The 14,602-nt window shown below is 43.3% G+C and overlaps 2 protein-coding genes across 7 annotated transcripts in view; one reads left to right on the top strand and one right to left on the bottom strand.

Moving 5' to 3' along the window:
• CAGE1 (cancer antigen 1) overlaps nucleotides 1-12,395 on the bottom strand; it is a 157,642-nt gene extending 145,247 nt beyond the window's left edge. For 2 of the 6 annotated variants that reach the window (XM_033934723.1, XM_033934721.1), the window contains exons 1-2: nucleotides 11,967-12,393; nucleotides 2,468-2,682 (exon numbers count right to left, since the gene is read on the bottom strand). In XM_033934723.1, the coding sequence (XP_033790614.1) occupies nucleotides 2,468-2,682; nucleotides 11,967-12,006 (255 nt within the window). In that variant the 5' untranslated portion in view covers nucleotides 12,007-12,393. Of the gene's footprint in view, nucleotides 1-2,467; nucleotides 2,683-11,670; nucleotides 11,834-11,966 lie in introns of all 6 variants that reach the window. The other 4 variants (XM_033934725.1, XM_033934722.1, XM_033934720.1 and 1 more) reach the window with 4 other exon arrangements.
• LOC117355746 (mevalonyl-coenzyme A hydratase sidH-like) overlaps nucleotides 11,691-14,602 on the top strand; it is a 33,903-nt gene continuing 30,991 nt past the window's right edge. Inside the window, exon 1 of the mRNA XM_033934728.1 lies at nucleotides 11,691-12,108. Within this exon, the coding sequence (XP_033790619.1) occupies nucleotides 12,090-12,108 (19 nt within the window). The 5' untranslated portion in view covers nucleotides 11,691-12,089. The remainder of the gene's footprint in view (nucleotides 12,109-14,602) is intronic.

Genomic DNA, 14,602 nt, shown 5'->3' with positions numbered 1-14,602 from the left:
AGTTCTTTTCACCTTTGATGATCCAATTTCTAGCCTGTACTGGATCATGTTGTGATCGCTGTTTCCTAGTGGGGCTAGTACCGCCACCTCCTTAGCGGGCCCCCCTAGTCCGTTAAAGATTAGGTCCAGAGTTGCATCTCCCCGTGTTGGTTCTGTGACCAGCTGTTCCATAAAACAGTCCCTCGTGACCTCCAGGAATTTGGTCTCCCTCATGCAGTTTGAGTGCCCGATACTCCAGTCTATTCCCAGGTAGTTGAAGTCCCCCATCACCACCACCCTTCTGCTTTTGCATACCTGCCTCAGTTCAGCCTCCAGATCCTGGTCGATTTCTTCCGTTTGTCCAGGTGGACGATAGTACAGACCCAATTTTATGTCTGCTCCAGTTCCTCCGGATAGCTTAACCCATAGTGATTTCAAGTCATCCGCCCTTACTGCTGTTTCCATCCTGGTTGAAGGTATGGAATCCTTTATATATAGCGCTAGTCCTCCACCCTTTTTGTGTGACCTATCTCTCCTGTAGAGTTTGAACCCTGGTAAAGCCACATCCCATTGATTGTCATCGGTCCACCATGTTTCTGTGACTCCAATTAAGTCTAGGCCCTTTTTGCTGGCTAAGACTTCCAGCTCTCCCATTTTAGCCCTTAGGCTCCTAGCATTAGTGTATAGGCAATGTAAGTCCCGGTTGTTCACCTTTCTTGCTGGTTTTCCTTGTGGTTTGGCACTCCTGGCGACCCCCTCGTGAGTTGCCAGTCCCCAAGCCTCGTCTCGGTCATCCTCCTCCTGTGGGGTGTCTGTTTCGTCCTCAGCCCATTTCCCCATTTTCGGTTGTCCTTCTGGATTCCGTGTTCTCTGTTAGTCTTGCTTGCCAATTTCATTTGTGCCCTGGACCCCTGCAACTTGTCCTTTGGTCCATCTTCAAAAAATTCCTGAGCCCTCTTTTACAGAGAAGCATGTTGTTTCAAAAGAGGAATTGGACATGATGAATAACCCCCATGCCGAGCTCTAGAATGCTGCACTGAAGAAGAGGACTTTTGTGAAGTAGGAACTCGATGTGGAGAGCTAGTACAACGTCCTCTCACAGGATATCCCTTAATAGAAGCCTGATGCTTCGATGGACAGTCACAGAAGTACCGTGAGGCTCCAAACAAGTGAGATCAAATTGAGCCGATAATGAGGGAGTCTACTGAAGGCTTAGGAGTAATTTAAGGAAATACTTTTTTACAGAAAGGGTGGTAGATGTAGGTTAGACTTCATGTTCTCTTAAAGTAAGGATTATGAAACACAAAAGCTGTCTTAACACCAATTAGTTACAGGCTCCCATTGTTGCACATTGCTAAAAACGCTATCGTGGTTTAGTAAAAAGGGAGGGGTATATTTGTCTATTTTTGTATAGTTGTTACTGAGGTGACATTGCATAAAGTCATCTGCCTTGACCTTTTTGAAAACCCGCAGAATATAAATGATAATTAACATTTTATCTGCGTACAGTGCGCTTTGTGTTTTTTTAAATTTTATTGTTGGTAAATCATTTTGACTTGGTCATTTTAAAAGTAGCTCGCAAGCCCAAAACGTGTGGGCACCCCTGCTCTAGACAAACATGTTTTAGTTATGTATCAATTCATTTTTTTCTATAGGACTCATGGGTCTCCTTTAAATCCTGAATAACTCTCTGCTTAAGTGGGTAATAACTCTCCAGATGGTCTAGGGACTTTCAACAAACACCAGTTAGTAACTGCAATGACAATCATCACTATATCCTTTTAGGGCAGGGCTCACAAAGTTTTGTTCTCTGTCCCAATCTGTTGGTTGACAGACACAAAACCAGATGTTCTGGTCTGGTCTAGTATGGACAGCAGAGCTGCCAAAATTTACATTTTCCATGCACAGGTTTTGCGGAATATGTCAAACATGTATACTCAGTGACACCCTTCCTGTGTCTCCAATATGCCCCTTTTTTAAACAGGGATATCTCAACTGGTCAGCGCATAAAGGTGTACATCGCAGCTATTCTAAAATCATGATTTCACATGGAATAGTGCATAAGGCTTCTAAAATAATATCTTTAACTTACAAACAGCAAAATCAAAACAGATTTTGCATACTAAAGATTCAGTGTGCCTTAAGAAAAATTGCACTATATGCAGGAAATTTGCTATCTATTTCCTTCCAGGGAAAGAGAATGAGATTTGATATACTGCTTGGACAAGATGTATTAAGCGGTTTATAATCAGGTACTCAAGCATTTTTCCCTATCTATCCTGGTAGGCTCCTCTCAGTCTATATAATGTACATGGGGCAATGGAGGATTAACTGACTTGCCCAGGGTCACAAGGAGTAGCGCAGGGTTTGAACCCACAACCTCAAGATGCTGAGGTTGTAGCTCTAATCACTACACTACACTCTCCTCTATAGACATTCTACATCTTATTTACATAATAATGATTCCTTTTTCATTCTTGAGAGGTACCTGGGATATATCTGAAGCAAGATGGCTCCTTTCATAATCAAACAAAGAGTCTCCAGGTGGCATTTCTAGAGACAAGCTGCTGAGGGAACTGACTTCTGCTTCAGACATGTTCTCTATGTGTTCTTGGGTGCAGGCCTTCTCCAGTATGCTTCCTTCAGTATATTTTGCAGACTTTTGATTTTGTGCATTTTCAGATTTTAAGTGGTGGTACATGTCTAAAAATAATACGATACCAGTTATTTATATTTACAAAGTATAGAAATATATACAAGTATAGAAATCCAACCAGGTCGTGCATGTGCAAGACCGGAGGGTTAGGATGGGACTTCGATGGGAAGATAAAACTCAATGGGAAACCAAGGTGGCAAGGGGGCCCCTTCTGGTGTCTCAGACAGGCCGTGACCTGTTCGGGCCGCCGCGGGAGCGGACTGCTGGGCAAGATGGACCTGTGGTCTGACCCAGCGGAGGCACTGCTTATGTTCTTATGTTTTGCACAAGACAGACTTCTGCTAAACAAATGTGTGTGTGAGAGAGAGAATGATATAAAAGGAAATAACATGTTTATGTATTGATTGAAAAACAAAAGGTTTGATATGAAGAATTATTAAAAATATTTATGAAAATTGAGGAAAAGAAAAAAAATTCTTATATAGTGTGTAGTAGAGAAACTCTAAGAGACAGCTTCTCTTCTCCGCAGAGAACTGATGATCCTGCGAGCTGTCATCAGGCAGGAAGCCATTGATGCATGTACAGTACAGGCAGTCTCGAGACTTTAAAGTGAAGGTACACTTTTGCACTGTCCTTGTCATCCTCCGTGGATGACATCACCCACATATGAGAATATCCTGCCTACTTGTCCTCAGATAAAGAGCAGCTTCCACTAGGCACTCCATTAACACCCTCCATTCCATTTAAAAAAATCTGTGCTCAACCAACCATTCATCCAAAATACACACATCTTTCTTACTTTTCTTTCACGCCCCTGGGACCTGAATATATTTAGTCCTACTCTGAACAGTCATAAGTCTAGAAACCTCAATCACAGTTATGCAGCCCCATTACTCTCTATGGGTTATCAATCCTCATCTCTATATGCTATAATCTACTACTTTAAAATACCTTATTTCTGTATTGTCAGAGTGTGGGTATTGGAGAGTGTGTAGTGGGGAGTGTGTGGTGCAATGGTGAAAGCTACAGCCTCAGCACCCTGAAGTTGTGGGTTCAAACCCTATACTGCTCCTTGTGATCCTGGGATTCCCTGGTACCTGTTACAAACCATGGCAATCGACCGCTCAGAACCTTGCGTTCTGAAGGTGCAATACTTTTGTCATTGTCAGACTTCTCAAAAATGCATTATGAGAACACAAGAAATTTGGCCATCTCCATCATGGGAGCGAATTAACTGGACCACTGAGGGCTTTATCTGATACCCAGAAATAAAAAAAAACTTAAAACAACACTATTTCTAGAAGCGTTTCAATAAAAGATATGTTGTTGCCTGCTAGTTTTAAGATAAATGGTACTGTGAAGATTTATGAAATGTAATTTTTAAGATGTAATTATTCATCTGTAATCTGTAATGTAAGATATTTGTATAAGTCTTGTTTATTTTATGTATGTAACTTTTGAATGCCGCTTAGGAATAAATGGTTGATAAATCTTTTAAATAAATAAAATTAATCCCCGATTGCCCCAAGTACATTAGATAGATTGTGAGCCCACTAGGACAGTTAGGGAAAAATGCTTAAGTACCTGAATGTAGACCACTTAAGACAATAAGCGTTATATAAATATTTAAATAAATAAATAAAACAAAAAATCTTTCAATATTTGGATATCTCCACTAATGTGATTTTCTTAAATCTGTTTATGTCTTTGTTGCATTCTTCCTGGCAATACATCTAGTCAAATCATTCTACCTACACGTAAATATTCCCAAAATAATGCTTGAGTCCTGCTAGAGCAGACCAGACTAGTGGACCATACCCACTCACCGTCACATGTTATTGATCCTGCAGGATCAGTTCTATGACTCCACCAGCCCTCAAACTCAAGATTCAGAATGCAGCCCTGGAAGTAAAGGAGATGAGAGCATCCCAGGAAGAGGAAGAACCCAAAGCTTGAAATCCTCATAGTTCCTGGTGCTGTGAATACTAGTGCTGCCCGATTCATGATTCAAATTGATTCACCGATTCATTTTGGGTAAATCGATTTGAATCCATTCAAAATCCCCCAAAATTGGCCTCCCGATTCATCATCTGACCCTCCCTCCTCGACCCCTAAAGCAGGATCGGCAGCGCTGCCTCTTGCTTGCCAGCACTGCCGCTCCTGCTTTAGAGGGCAAGGTGGGAGGGCCAGTCGGGAAGTGCTGCAGTGGATGGCTTCCCCCCTGGCCTCCCGCGCCTCCCTTTACCTGATTGCAGCAGAAAGCAGCCTGCAGAAAGGATCGCAGGTACTTTAACGACCTTGCAGGTTGCCATAGGCCTCCGGAGCTGTCGTCCTTTGCTGCAATCCTGCCTCTGACATCAGAGGAGGAGCAGGACCGAGGCAGAAAGACGACAGCTCCGGAGGCCTATGGCAATCTGCAAGGATTGCTAAAGTACCCGCAATCCTTTCTGCAGGCTGCTCTCTGCTGCAATCAGGTAAAGGGAGGCGTGGGAGGCCAGAGGGGAACAAACAAGCCTTCAGTGGGGGGACAGTCCTTCGGGGGAGGGGGGCGGGCAGGCCTTCAGGGGTGGGGTGTAGGCCTTTGGGGGGATGCAGGCCTTCAGGGGGAGACAGACCCTCAGGGGGGACAGACCTTCGGGGGGGGAGGTGCAGGCCTTCAGGGGTAGGGTGAAGGCCTTTAGGGGGACAGATCTTCAGGGGAGGTGCAGTCCTTCGTGGGGGGACAGACCTTTGGGGGGAGGTCCTGGTGTGAAGTACACGGAGGGAGGGAGGGAAGGGGGGTTCAAAGATATGTGCATATGCCAGATTTTGGGGGGAAGAAATAATGGGTCTAAAATAGAGGAGTGGGAGAGAGATGGTAGATAATGGGATTTAGGGAGGGAAGGAACAGAAAGGGAGAGAAGTTGGACACAAGGGATGGGGTGGAGAGGAAATAGAGATACTGGATAGTTGGGAAGAGAAAGGGAGAGATGGTGGACCCTGGGGTGGAGGGGAAGGAGGGAGAGATGCTGGATGAAAAGGTAGTTGAGAAAAGGTGAATCTATGGATGGAGACAAAAAAAAGGAAAAATGCCAGACATCCGGGGGAGGGAAGGAAAATGGAAGGGGAGGACAGAGATGGCAGATGGATGGTTAGCACGGAGAAAGAAGAAAGAAGGAGACCCTGGCAAGCAAGACAACCAGAGCCTGGGACCAACAAGATTTGAATATTGACCAGACAACAAAAGGTAGAAAAAATAATTTTACTTTCTGTTTTGTGATTACAATATGTCAGATTTGAAAAGTGTATCCTGCCAGAGCTGGTGTTAGACCGCAAACGTGAGCTAGGATTTAACAGAGAGAGGAAAGTCCTTTTTGTTTACACCACAGTGCCAGTATGGTTAGGAAAAGCCAAAGGGGGTGAAGAAGCTATATAATAAATACACCAGGATGTTTGAAAAAAACACCCAATTGGGCAGGCAAATCAAATCGAATAACCAATACAATAGGCTGAATCGAATCAAAATTTTTTTCCTGAATCGGGAAGCAAAAAGTAGTGGTGGTTAGTGATTCTCTTCTGAGAGGTGTTAATCTGCAGATCACCCATGATGTCTCAGAAGATGTGCTAACATAAGAATAGTCTTTCTGGGTCAGACCAATGGTCCATCAAGCCCAGTAGCCTGTGGTGGCCAATCCAGATCCCTAGTACCTGACCAAAACCCAAGGAGTAGAAACATTCCAGGCTACCAATCCAGGGCAAGCAGTGGCTTCCCTCATGTCATTCACAATAACAGACTAGGAACTTTTCCTCCAGAAAATTGTCCAAACCTTTCTTAAAACCAGCTACGCTATCTGCTCTTACCACAACCTCTGGCAATGCATTCCAGAGCTTAACTATTCTCTGAGTGAAAAAAAAGTTCTCCTATTGGTTTTAAAAGTATTTCCCTGTAACTTCAAGTATCCCCTAATCTTTGTAATTTTTTACGGAGTGAAAAATCGATCCATTTGTACCCATTCTACTTCACTCAAGATTTTGTAGACTTCAATCATATCTCCCCTCAGCCATCTCTTTTCCAAGCTGAAGAGCCCTAACATTTTTAGTCTTACCTCATATGAGAGGCGTTCCATAATACCCTTTATCATCTTGGTCGCTCTTCTTTGAACCTTTTCTAGCGCCACCATATCGTTCTTGAGATTAGGAGACCAGAATTGAACGCAATACTTCAGACTACTATTCCAGATGAGGTTGCACCATAGAACGATACAGGGGCATTACAACATTCTTAGTCTTGTTAACCATCCCTTTTTTAATAATTTCTAGCATCCTGTTTGCCTTTTTGGCAGTCTTTATTCATCTCTTCAAACACCGCCTGACCAAATCTCGTGTCCAATATGGGGTCACTGACAAGGGAAAAAGTCACAGGTTACTAGAAACCAATAACTATCTCTAAGGACTTCTTCTTTAGATCCTCAACCTAGCATTAAACATACAGCTTTCAGAACATCATAATGAAAAACATGCGGTAAGTGGCAAGAAAAAGCTATATCTAAGACATTAAAGGAAGGATCGAAAACGCAAGATAAATCATACATCGCACGGTATATTAGCTGTAACCAAACCCAACAGCGCATCATGCAAAAAAGTTTTTTTGTGTGCACAAACAACACTAATGAAACACCTGCAGTTATGCAGCGTATTACCAATCATTTACTTACGGAACGCAGGGTCAAGGCACATTCGTTGAACAGTGCCTGTAGTTTACCCCAGGCCCAATCCATGGTAACGATGTCCCTATTTCTGCCCTTTCGGGGAAACAAGATTTTATCGTTCAGAGAGAAGAGCTCTGCTAGCCGGAGCACTTTTCCCTCAGAGAAGTTTGGCTTGCGGCCCCTCAGTTGGTCAGACATCTTGTGGTTGTGACGCACATGCGGAGCTTAAATACCCCGCAGATTGTGAAGGGTGGGGGAGTGACGTTTACACGCATAGCGCTGCAATAGGTTAGCTAAAGCAACGCTATGCGTGAAGGGAGGAGAGGATAGTTACTGGAAGAAAAGCACCTGCTTCACAGTCAGTGTAACGTATCCTTAGCATAAAGCTAAGGAAAATAAATGATCACTTTTGTACGGGATTTAAACCCGCTCTTTTACAGCACATTTTTGGATAAATAATGCCAGTTAAGCAATAGTATATGTATAAGAGGAAAGAATCAGGTATATTAGGCAAAGCCACAAACACCACCATTATAGAAGGTTCCAATAAACATTACGCAACATGCAGGTGAGTGTGGCGTTGTAGTCATAGCAACAGCCTCAGCATCCAGAGCTTAAGGGTTCAAATGTCATGCTGATTTTCGTTAACCCTGGAAAGTCCCATATCCTGGACTGATACAGCTTCATATTGTGACCACAACATGACATGCTATGGAACTTTTATTTATAACCAGAGCTGCTTATGGATGAAGCTTAAAATTTATAATTAAATACATATTCAGTAGTTGCAAATAGTAAATCCTTGACCACAGTAATACTTATTGTAGTAGATCTGAGGTACTGTTTATAATTTTAATAATATATTTAAGAATCCATACATGAGAGGGTCTAAACTCATTGACATGTGAAAAACATCAAACTGATGTAGGTCAATGTGCTTACTTATGGGAGGTATTTGCATGCAGATGTCTCTCTGGAAAACCCATTGTGGGTCCCCCCCCTAAAAACCTATGACTGTGGAGCAACAAGAGGAAATAGATTGTAATGTTCAGAAAAGATAAAATGTTTCCAAAGACCCCTTATACACTACATATCATGTGTCACACACTAGCATATGCCTATTAAAGTGACACCCACCTCAGCTCAATTAAAAATTTTATTTCAATATTTAACATCATAGAAAATAAAAAGGACAAGATGAGAGTCCAATGGCAGTCTGAAAAACAACATGCAGATGTAGGGAACAGTCATTTGGCATACTGGTGACTATCTTCATGTTACTGTGGACGTAGGGATAGGTGATGTTGCTGGATGAGATGTGTGGAACACTTTCCAATATCTTCACTGCAAGTATGGTTTGCCTGCAAATGGTGCACAGAGAATGGAAGGGGTAAAATTAATACTTGAACAGGAGGAGGTTGTACTATATATATCTCTATCAATTCCTATCAGCTGTCCTCATCTTAATTTCGCCACTGTTCCAACTTTTAGATTTTAGATTACTTTCGTACTCCTTCAACTGTAATTGTATTCCAGATCGAATGCTTATTACCTGTATCTCAATCACTGACTGTATGTATCTTTGTTGTAAACCGCTTTGAACTTATGGTATAGCGGTATATAAGAAATAAAATTATTATTAAGATATAGATATATAGCTATATATATTTAATAGGAAAAATCTAACACGGTACACACCTCATAGCTCGTCAACAGAAAGTATTCTGTGAAGAGCTGTCGCCTGACACCCTTGTGGCCTCCCCGGTTGTGGGAGGTGGGTCGATGTCAAAATCATTGTCCAGATCCTCAGGCTCCAGAAGTTCAACATGATGGTTCAGTGCAAGGTTATGCAGCACACAACACACGCCTATGATTTCGGACACCATATGGGGACTATACTGTAGAGCTCCTCCAGAGAGATGCAGTGCATGGAAACGACTCTTCAGTACCCCGAAAGTCCGGTCAATGGTACACCGCGTCGAGATGTGTGCTTCGTTATAACGTTTCTCTGCGTTGGAGTGTGGTGCTAGCAGTGGGGTCATTAGCCATGGACTGCAACCATATCTGCCATCTCCTGTAAAAAGAAAAGACTGGATGTTTATATTATACGTAATATTGTATCATTTTTGGGAAAATGAAATTATTTGAATACACAGATTACATACCAAGTAGCCATGATCGTCCAAAATGTCCCTCTGCAAATTTGTATCCAATGATGGAGTTTGCAAGTATAAAGGAATCGTGGCAGCTACCAGGGAACTTGGAAACGTCAAGGAGGTGGGCATCACATATGACTTGTACATTCACAGAGTGTCCCATCTTGCGGTTCCGATATATCATTTCCAGTCCAATAGGGGGAGAAATTAGTACATGTGTACAGTCAATGGCGCCCAAGACATTGGGCATTCCAGCTATATGACAAAAGTCTTGTTTCACTTGCTGTTATTCCTCCACAGTCTCTGGAAACCTGATGTACTACTTGGCACGTTTTAGGATTGCTTGTAGAACCAGTCCCACAAATCTGGACACTGACGGCTGTCCCACACCACTTGTACAGCCGATGACTCGCTGAAAGGATCCGGTGGCAAGAAAATGAAGAATGGCAAGCAGCCTCACGAGACCAGAAACTGCAAGTGAACAAAAAGTTTGGGGATCGATGTTGGCTCTAATTTCACCATAAAGATGTAAAATCGAATCCCTACTAAGATGGTAATCGTCCATTATCTTCTTGTCCGACATCCCATCCAGGACAATTCACTCACGAAACACACGCGGGCAGGGAAGTGCTCACCTTCTCATTTCTCTAGCTGTAGCCTCATCTTCCTCGGCGAACTCGTATTCCAAAAGAAGCATATACTGTAGCCGATGAGCGCAATCCATTTCTCTCAGGAAAAGTATTGTTAAGTTGCTAGAAGGCACAACAGTTAACAGTTGTTGAATGCGCTGGGATCAGGCACTGTTTTATACAGCCTATGAATCCCAGGAGGCTGTGTGGCTCTATCTGCTGTGAAGCACATAGCAACCACTATAGCGACACCCTGACGTCACATGCACATGACAATCCAGCTGGAAGGAAGGGGGGAGGGATAGCTGGCCCATAAAAGTTTTATTTGATTTTTTTTTTTTTTTTTTTTTGTTATTTGGAATTGATATTTGAAATGTACAATGTGCAAGGAGAGCACGGGGTTAATCCGTGATTTTTTAACAATGCGCATTACAGATCCGAGATTTTCTCCCACACTCGCTATGCGCATTCCAAAAAAAGAAAAAAATATTATTTCTAACGCTTATGTACATGAAGGTTTACATATATTTAAAAGTTTTGATATATTTATGATTTTTGGAGGGGTAGATATATATTTTTGATGGGGTTCTTAACATGCATGCATCAGTTGCTAGGCAGAAATAGCCGCCGAGGATGTAAACAACTGGTCCTCAGCAGTCGTAACTTTTTGGAACGGAAAGGCCAGTTGGTTTGGACGAAATGGTTTCATGAATCGACGCATTAAGAGATTTACATGCATTTTTACTCATTTGCATGCGCTGATCGCATAGGATGCGGATGAGGTCTGGAAGGTGGTTAGTGAATTGAGCCGGAGTCGGAAATTGAGCGCAAACCGAGCGGTACACGATCGGTTTGCTTAGTGAATCTAGCCCTTTATTTGATAGGATCTTTTCTCATTTGTGCATGGGAGGACAAAAAAGAGTTTTAGTAAATGAACCTACCTGATGCCTATGCCAGATACACTATCTGATCCACACTCATGCTCCAACATAAATGCAAAAGTAATGCAGTTATAGGTCCTATGCTTAAATTACTCTGCTTTTTCCTTGGATAGGATCCAAATACTAGTACAGTACTGTAATATCTTAAAGAGGCAATGCCACACAGGTTACAAAAAATAGACATGCTTACGACATCCAAGTGAATTTCAAATACAGTAACTGAAAAAAAAAAAACCTCACTAAAATTCTCAACCTAAATCTCCAGGCTTTTGCAGAATTTTCTATCTATACTATGTAACATCGTTTTATGCACTAATCTGAAGGGGTAAATAGTGGTCAGATTCGGAAAAGAACCCAGTCACTTATGATAACAGAAAGACTTGTTCCCAAAACCCAAGGCCTGGGTGACTCTCCCTGGTTTCAGAGGTCCAAGTCTACAGCAATGAACCTCACAGCCCAAGAGTCCTTCCAACTGAGCTGGCATCTGCAGCTATAATTAAGCGAAATGAGGAGGCGGGACAAAACTGTTCTTTCCACGGTTGCAAGACCGCCCCCAAGAGACCCAAACTATGGGAGGAAACTGAACACTAACTACTGCTCCTCCCCCATCAGTTTACTTGCCTGCAGTAGCGCAACGGGAAGCGCGGAGCCGAAGACTTGCGCCGCCGCCGCCACATGCCCCGACGTGATACGCGGAAGCTGTAGAAAGAGGCACATGGGAGTCACGCGAGGAGAGAGAGGAAAGGGAGGGAAATATCAGATTAATAAATGGAAAGGAAGAAAACTAGGCGGGGGAAAAGAAAAGAAGGAGGAGAAGAAGAAGAAAAAAAAAAGTTAAAGGTCGGGGATGGCCCTCGCGCCTCCTCCACCTCACCGCCCCGCGGCCGCTTCGACCGTTGGTTACAGTCTGCTTCTACCTGCTGTCGGCGTGTACGCGGCGCTCCTAAGCTTTGCCATGAATTCTTCAGGTCCTGTGATGTCACAAAACAAAACCCTGTTTTAAGACCGCCATCAGTCCGTGAACTCACAATACTGTCAGAATGATCAAACTAGTACTAGGCAAGTCTTGCGCGCGCCCATCTTTTATTTCCAGCGTGTAAAGGTTTCTTTGCTTTAATTGATAATTTAAAAGCTTATTTAAAGAAAAAAAGGCCTGTTTTAGCTTTTCTCTCAGTCTACAGCAGTGGTCTCAAACTCAGGGCCTGCCAGGCACTATTTTGAGGCCCTTTGGTATTATAAAGAATGGATCTTTATGGAAAACAGGCTGCTTCATGAAACCGCGGCTAAACTAATCCTAGTGGCAGCTGTGTGGCTAAGTTAAAACCACACATCCTACTAACTGGTAGGACAACATCCAAAATGTCTCACCCAAATACAAGTGAATGGCCATTTTTTGGGGATTATGACATCAATTCATTATTAAACGTATCTAGTTGGTACATCTTCCAATTAGATGACAATTGCTTCACTAGAATCCAGTTACAGATTGCATATTTCAGCAATGTTCTATTGGTTCTATTCAAGTTACATGGTTTCTGGTTAATCATACTTCATTAGTAATTGTCCCTAGCAATAATAATGACTTAATTATCACATGCTATTGAATCATGACACATCCCAGCAATACTGGGGATCTCAAGGTAAACAGCTAAGTTTTGTTTCCCAAGCATTATTAAAGGAACAGTTAGAAAAATATGTTAGTTCTTATAAAGTGAAAAATATTATTAGGTCAGTGTGACCCCTAGCCTAAGCTGTGTCTCTGAATTCAAGAAAGCGTGGGATAGGCACATAGGATCTCTTAGAGAGAGAAAGAGATAATGGTTACTGCGGAAGGGCAGACTGGTTGGGCCATTTGGCCTTTTATCTACCATCATGTTTTTATGTTTCTCTGATTTTACATCTCTCCTCCTTCCCTGATCTCAAATCTGTCTCCTCCTTCCCTCCTTCTCCTCCCCATGGTCCAACATCTCTCTTCTTCCCTTCTCCTCTTCCTGTGGTCTGATAAATCTCTCCTTCTCTCAGTCTGACATATCTCTTTCTTGAGAAAGGAGTGGGGAAGGGACACAGCACATCAGCCTCAAGGACAATCAGTTTATTAAAACTATATAAATAACTAAAACATATATAAAGAATAATACAAGCCTAACATAGAGTCTGATCCTTTTTGTACTGGACCCCAACATGGTCCGTGGTTTGGGTTGAAAAGCCTTCCACAGGGGTGTTCCAAATAACTCCAGTAGATGGTGCCAAATATGCTCTCAATATGTAGACATAAGCCTGCAAATCAACCCCTTCCAGTGGTCTGACATTTCTCTCCCTCACCCTTCTCTGGAATCTGACATCGCTCCCTTCCTTGAGTCATCTCTCCTCCCCAGTATATTTCTCCCTCCCTTTCTCCTGCCCCCTGAAGTCCAACATCTCCCCTTCCTTCCTCCTTTGTGGGTCCCCCCCCCCAGTCCAACATTTCTCACTCCCTCCACCGATCCAAAATTTCTTTATCTCTGCCTCCTACATGCGTCCTCTCCTCTGGTCTTCATTCCGTCCTCAACCAACATCTCTCCCTCCATGAGTCCAACTTTTTACTCTGCCCTCCCCCCTTCCCCTGAGTGTGACAATCGCCTTCCTTTCTTTCTGCCCTCCCCAACCAATATCTCTCCCTCTCCATGAGTCCAACACTTTCTGCCTCCTGCCCATTTTCTCTTTCCTTGCCCCCTTGAGTATGACATTTCTCTCTCGTTTCTGCCCCCCAGTCCATCTCTCTGTCTCCTGCAAGCTTTCTCCCCAGCTCTTTTCTACCCCGCCCCATGATCTACCTTCATTTGCAGCCAAAATGATATCGCTGGTTGCAGCCAATCACATATGGTACCCTAGCACTGACATCTCTACTGCAGGCCTGCCTCTGACAAAATGGAAGTTATGTCAAAGAGGGTTGGCTGCAGTAGTGAGAAAACACCGGTGCTGGTTGCAGGACAGTGTATGTGATTGCTGCCGCCAGCGATGTGCTTTGGGCTACAAATGAAAAACTGCCCTTGCTCTGGATGATGATTCCGTCAATTTGGGGGGGGGGCCTATGGCCTCTGTGCCCCCCCACCCCGTTCTGACACCTATATTGTAAAATAATAAAAATACAAAATTTTTTTCTTTCTTTGTGCCCGGTTCGGCACAGCCCACGACCCGGTACTGGTCCGCTCCCTGGTGGTTAGGGACCCTTGCCTTAATATATCCAGTGGTTATCTTGTCAGTTCGGGTCCCTTTTTGGCACTTAGATGCTTCTAAAAGAGGTCTAGTTCCGAATGTCAAGTTCCATCCAGGACATCTTGGAAAAGGTTCAAGATGCCCAAGTAGAGAATGATGCGGGGAAAAAATTTGTCCCTACCCCGTCCATGTGAGCTCTGTCTCCGCCCTGTCTGTGTGAGCTCTGTCTCCGTCCTACCCTGTCCGTGAAAGCTCTCTCCATACCTGCCTCATCCGTACGAACTCTGTCCCCACCCTTGCAAACTCTGATCCCATCCGCACAAGCCTCAAATAGTTATGATTTTATATTTGAAATCAT

The sequence above is a fragment of the Geotrypetes seraphini genome, chromosome 2 (assembly GCF_902459505.1).
Source record: "Geotrypetes seraphini chromosome 2, aGeoSer1.1, whole genome shotgun sequence".
In the NCBI taxonomy this organism is placed as follows: Eukaryota; Metazoa; Chordata; class Amphibia; order Gymnophiona; family Dermophiidae; genus Geotrypetes; species Geotrypetes seraphini.
Note: the sequence above shows the minus strand (reverse complement) of the source record. Positions and strands in the feature narration are given on the sequence as shown.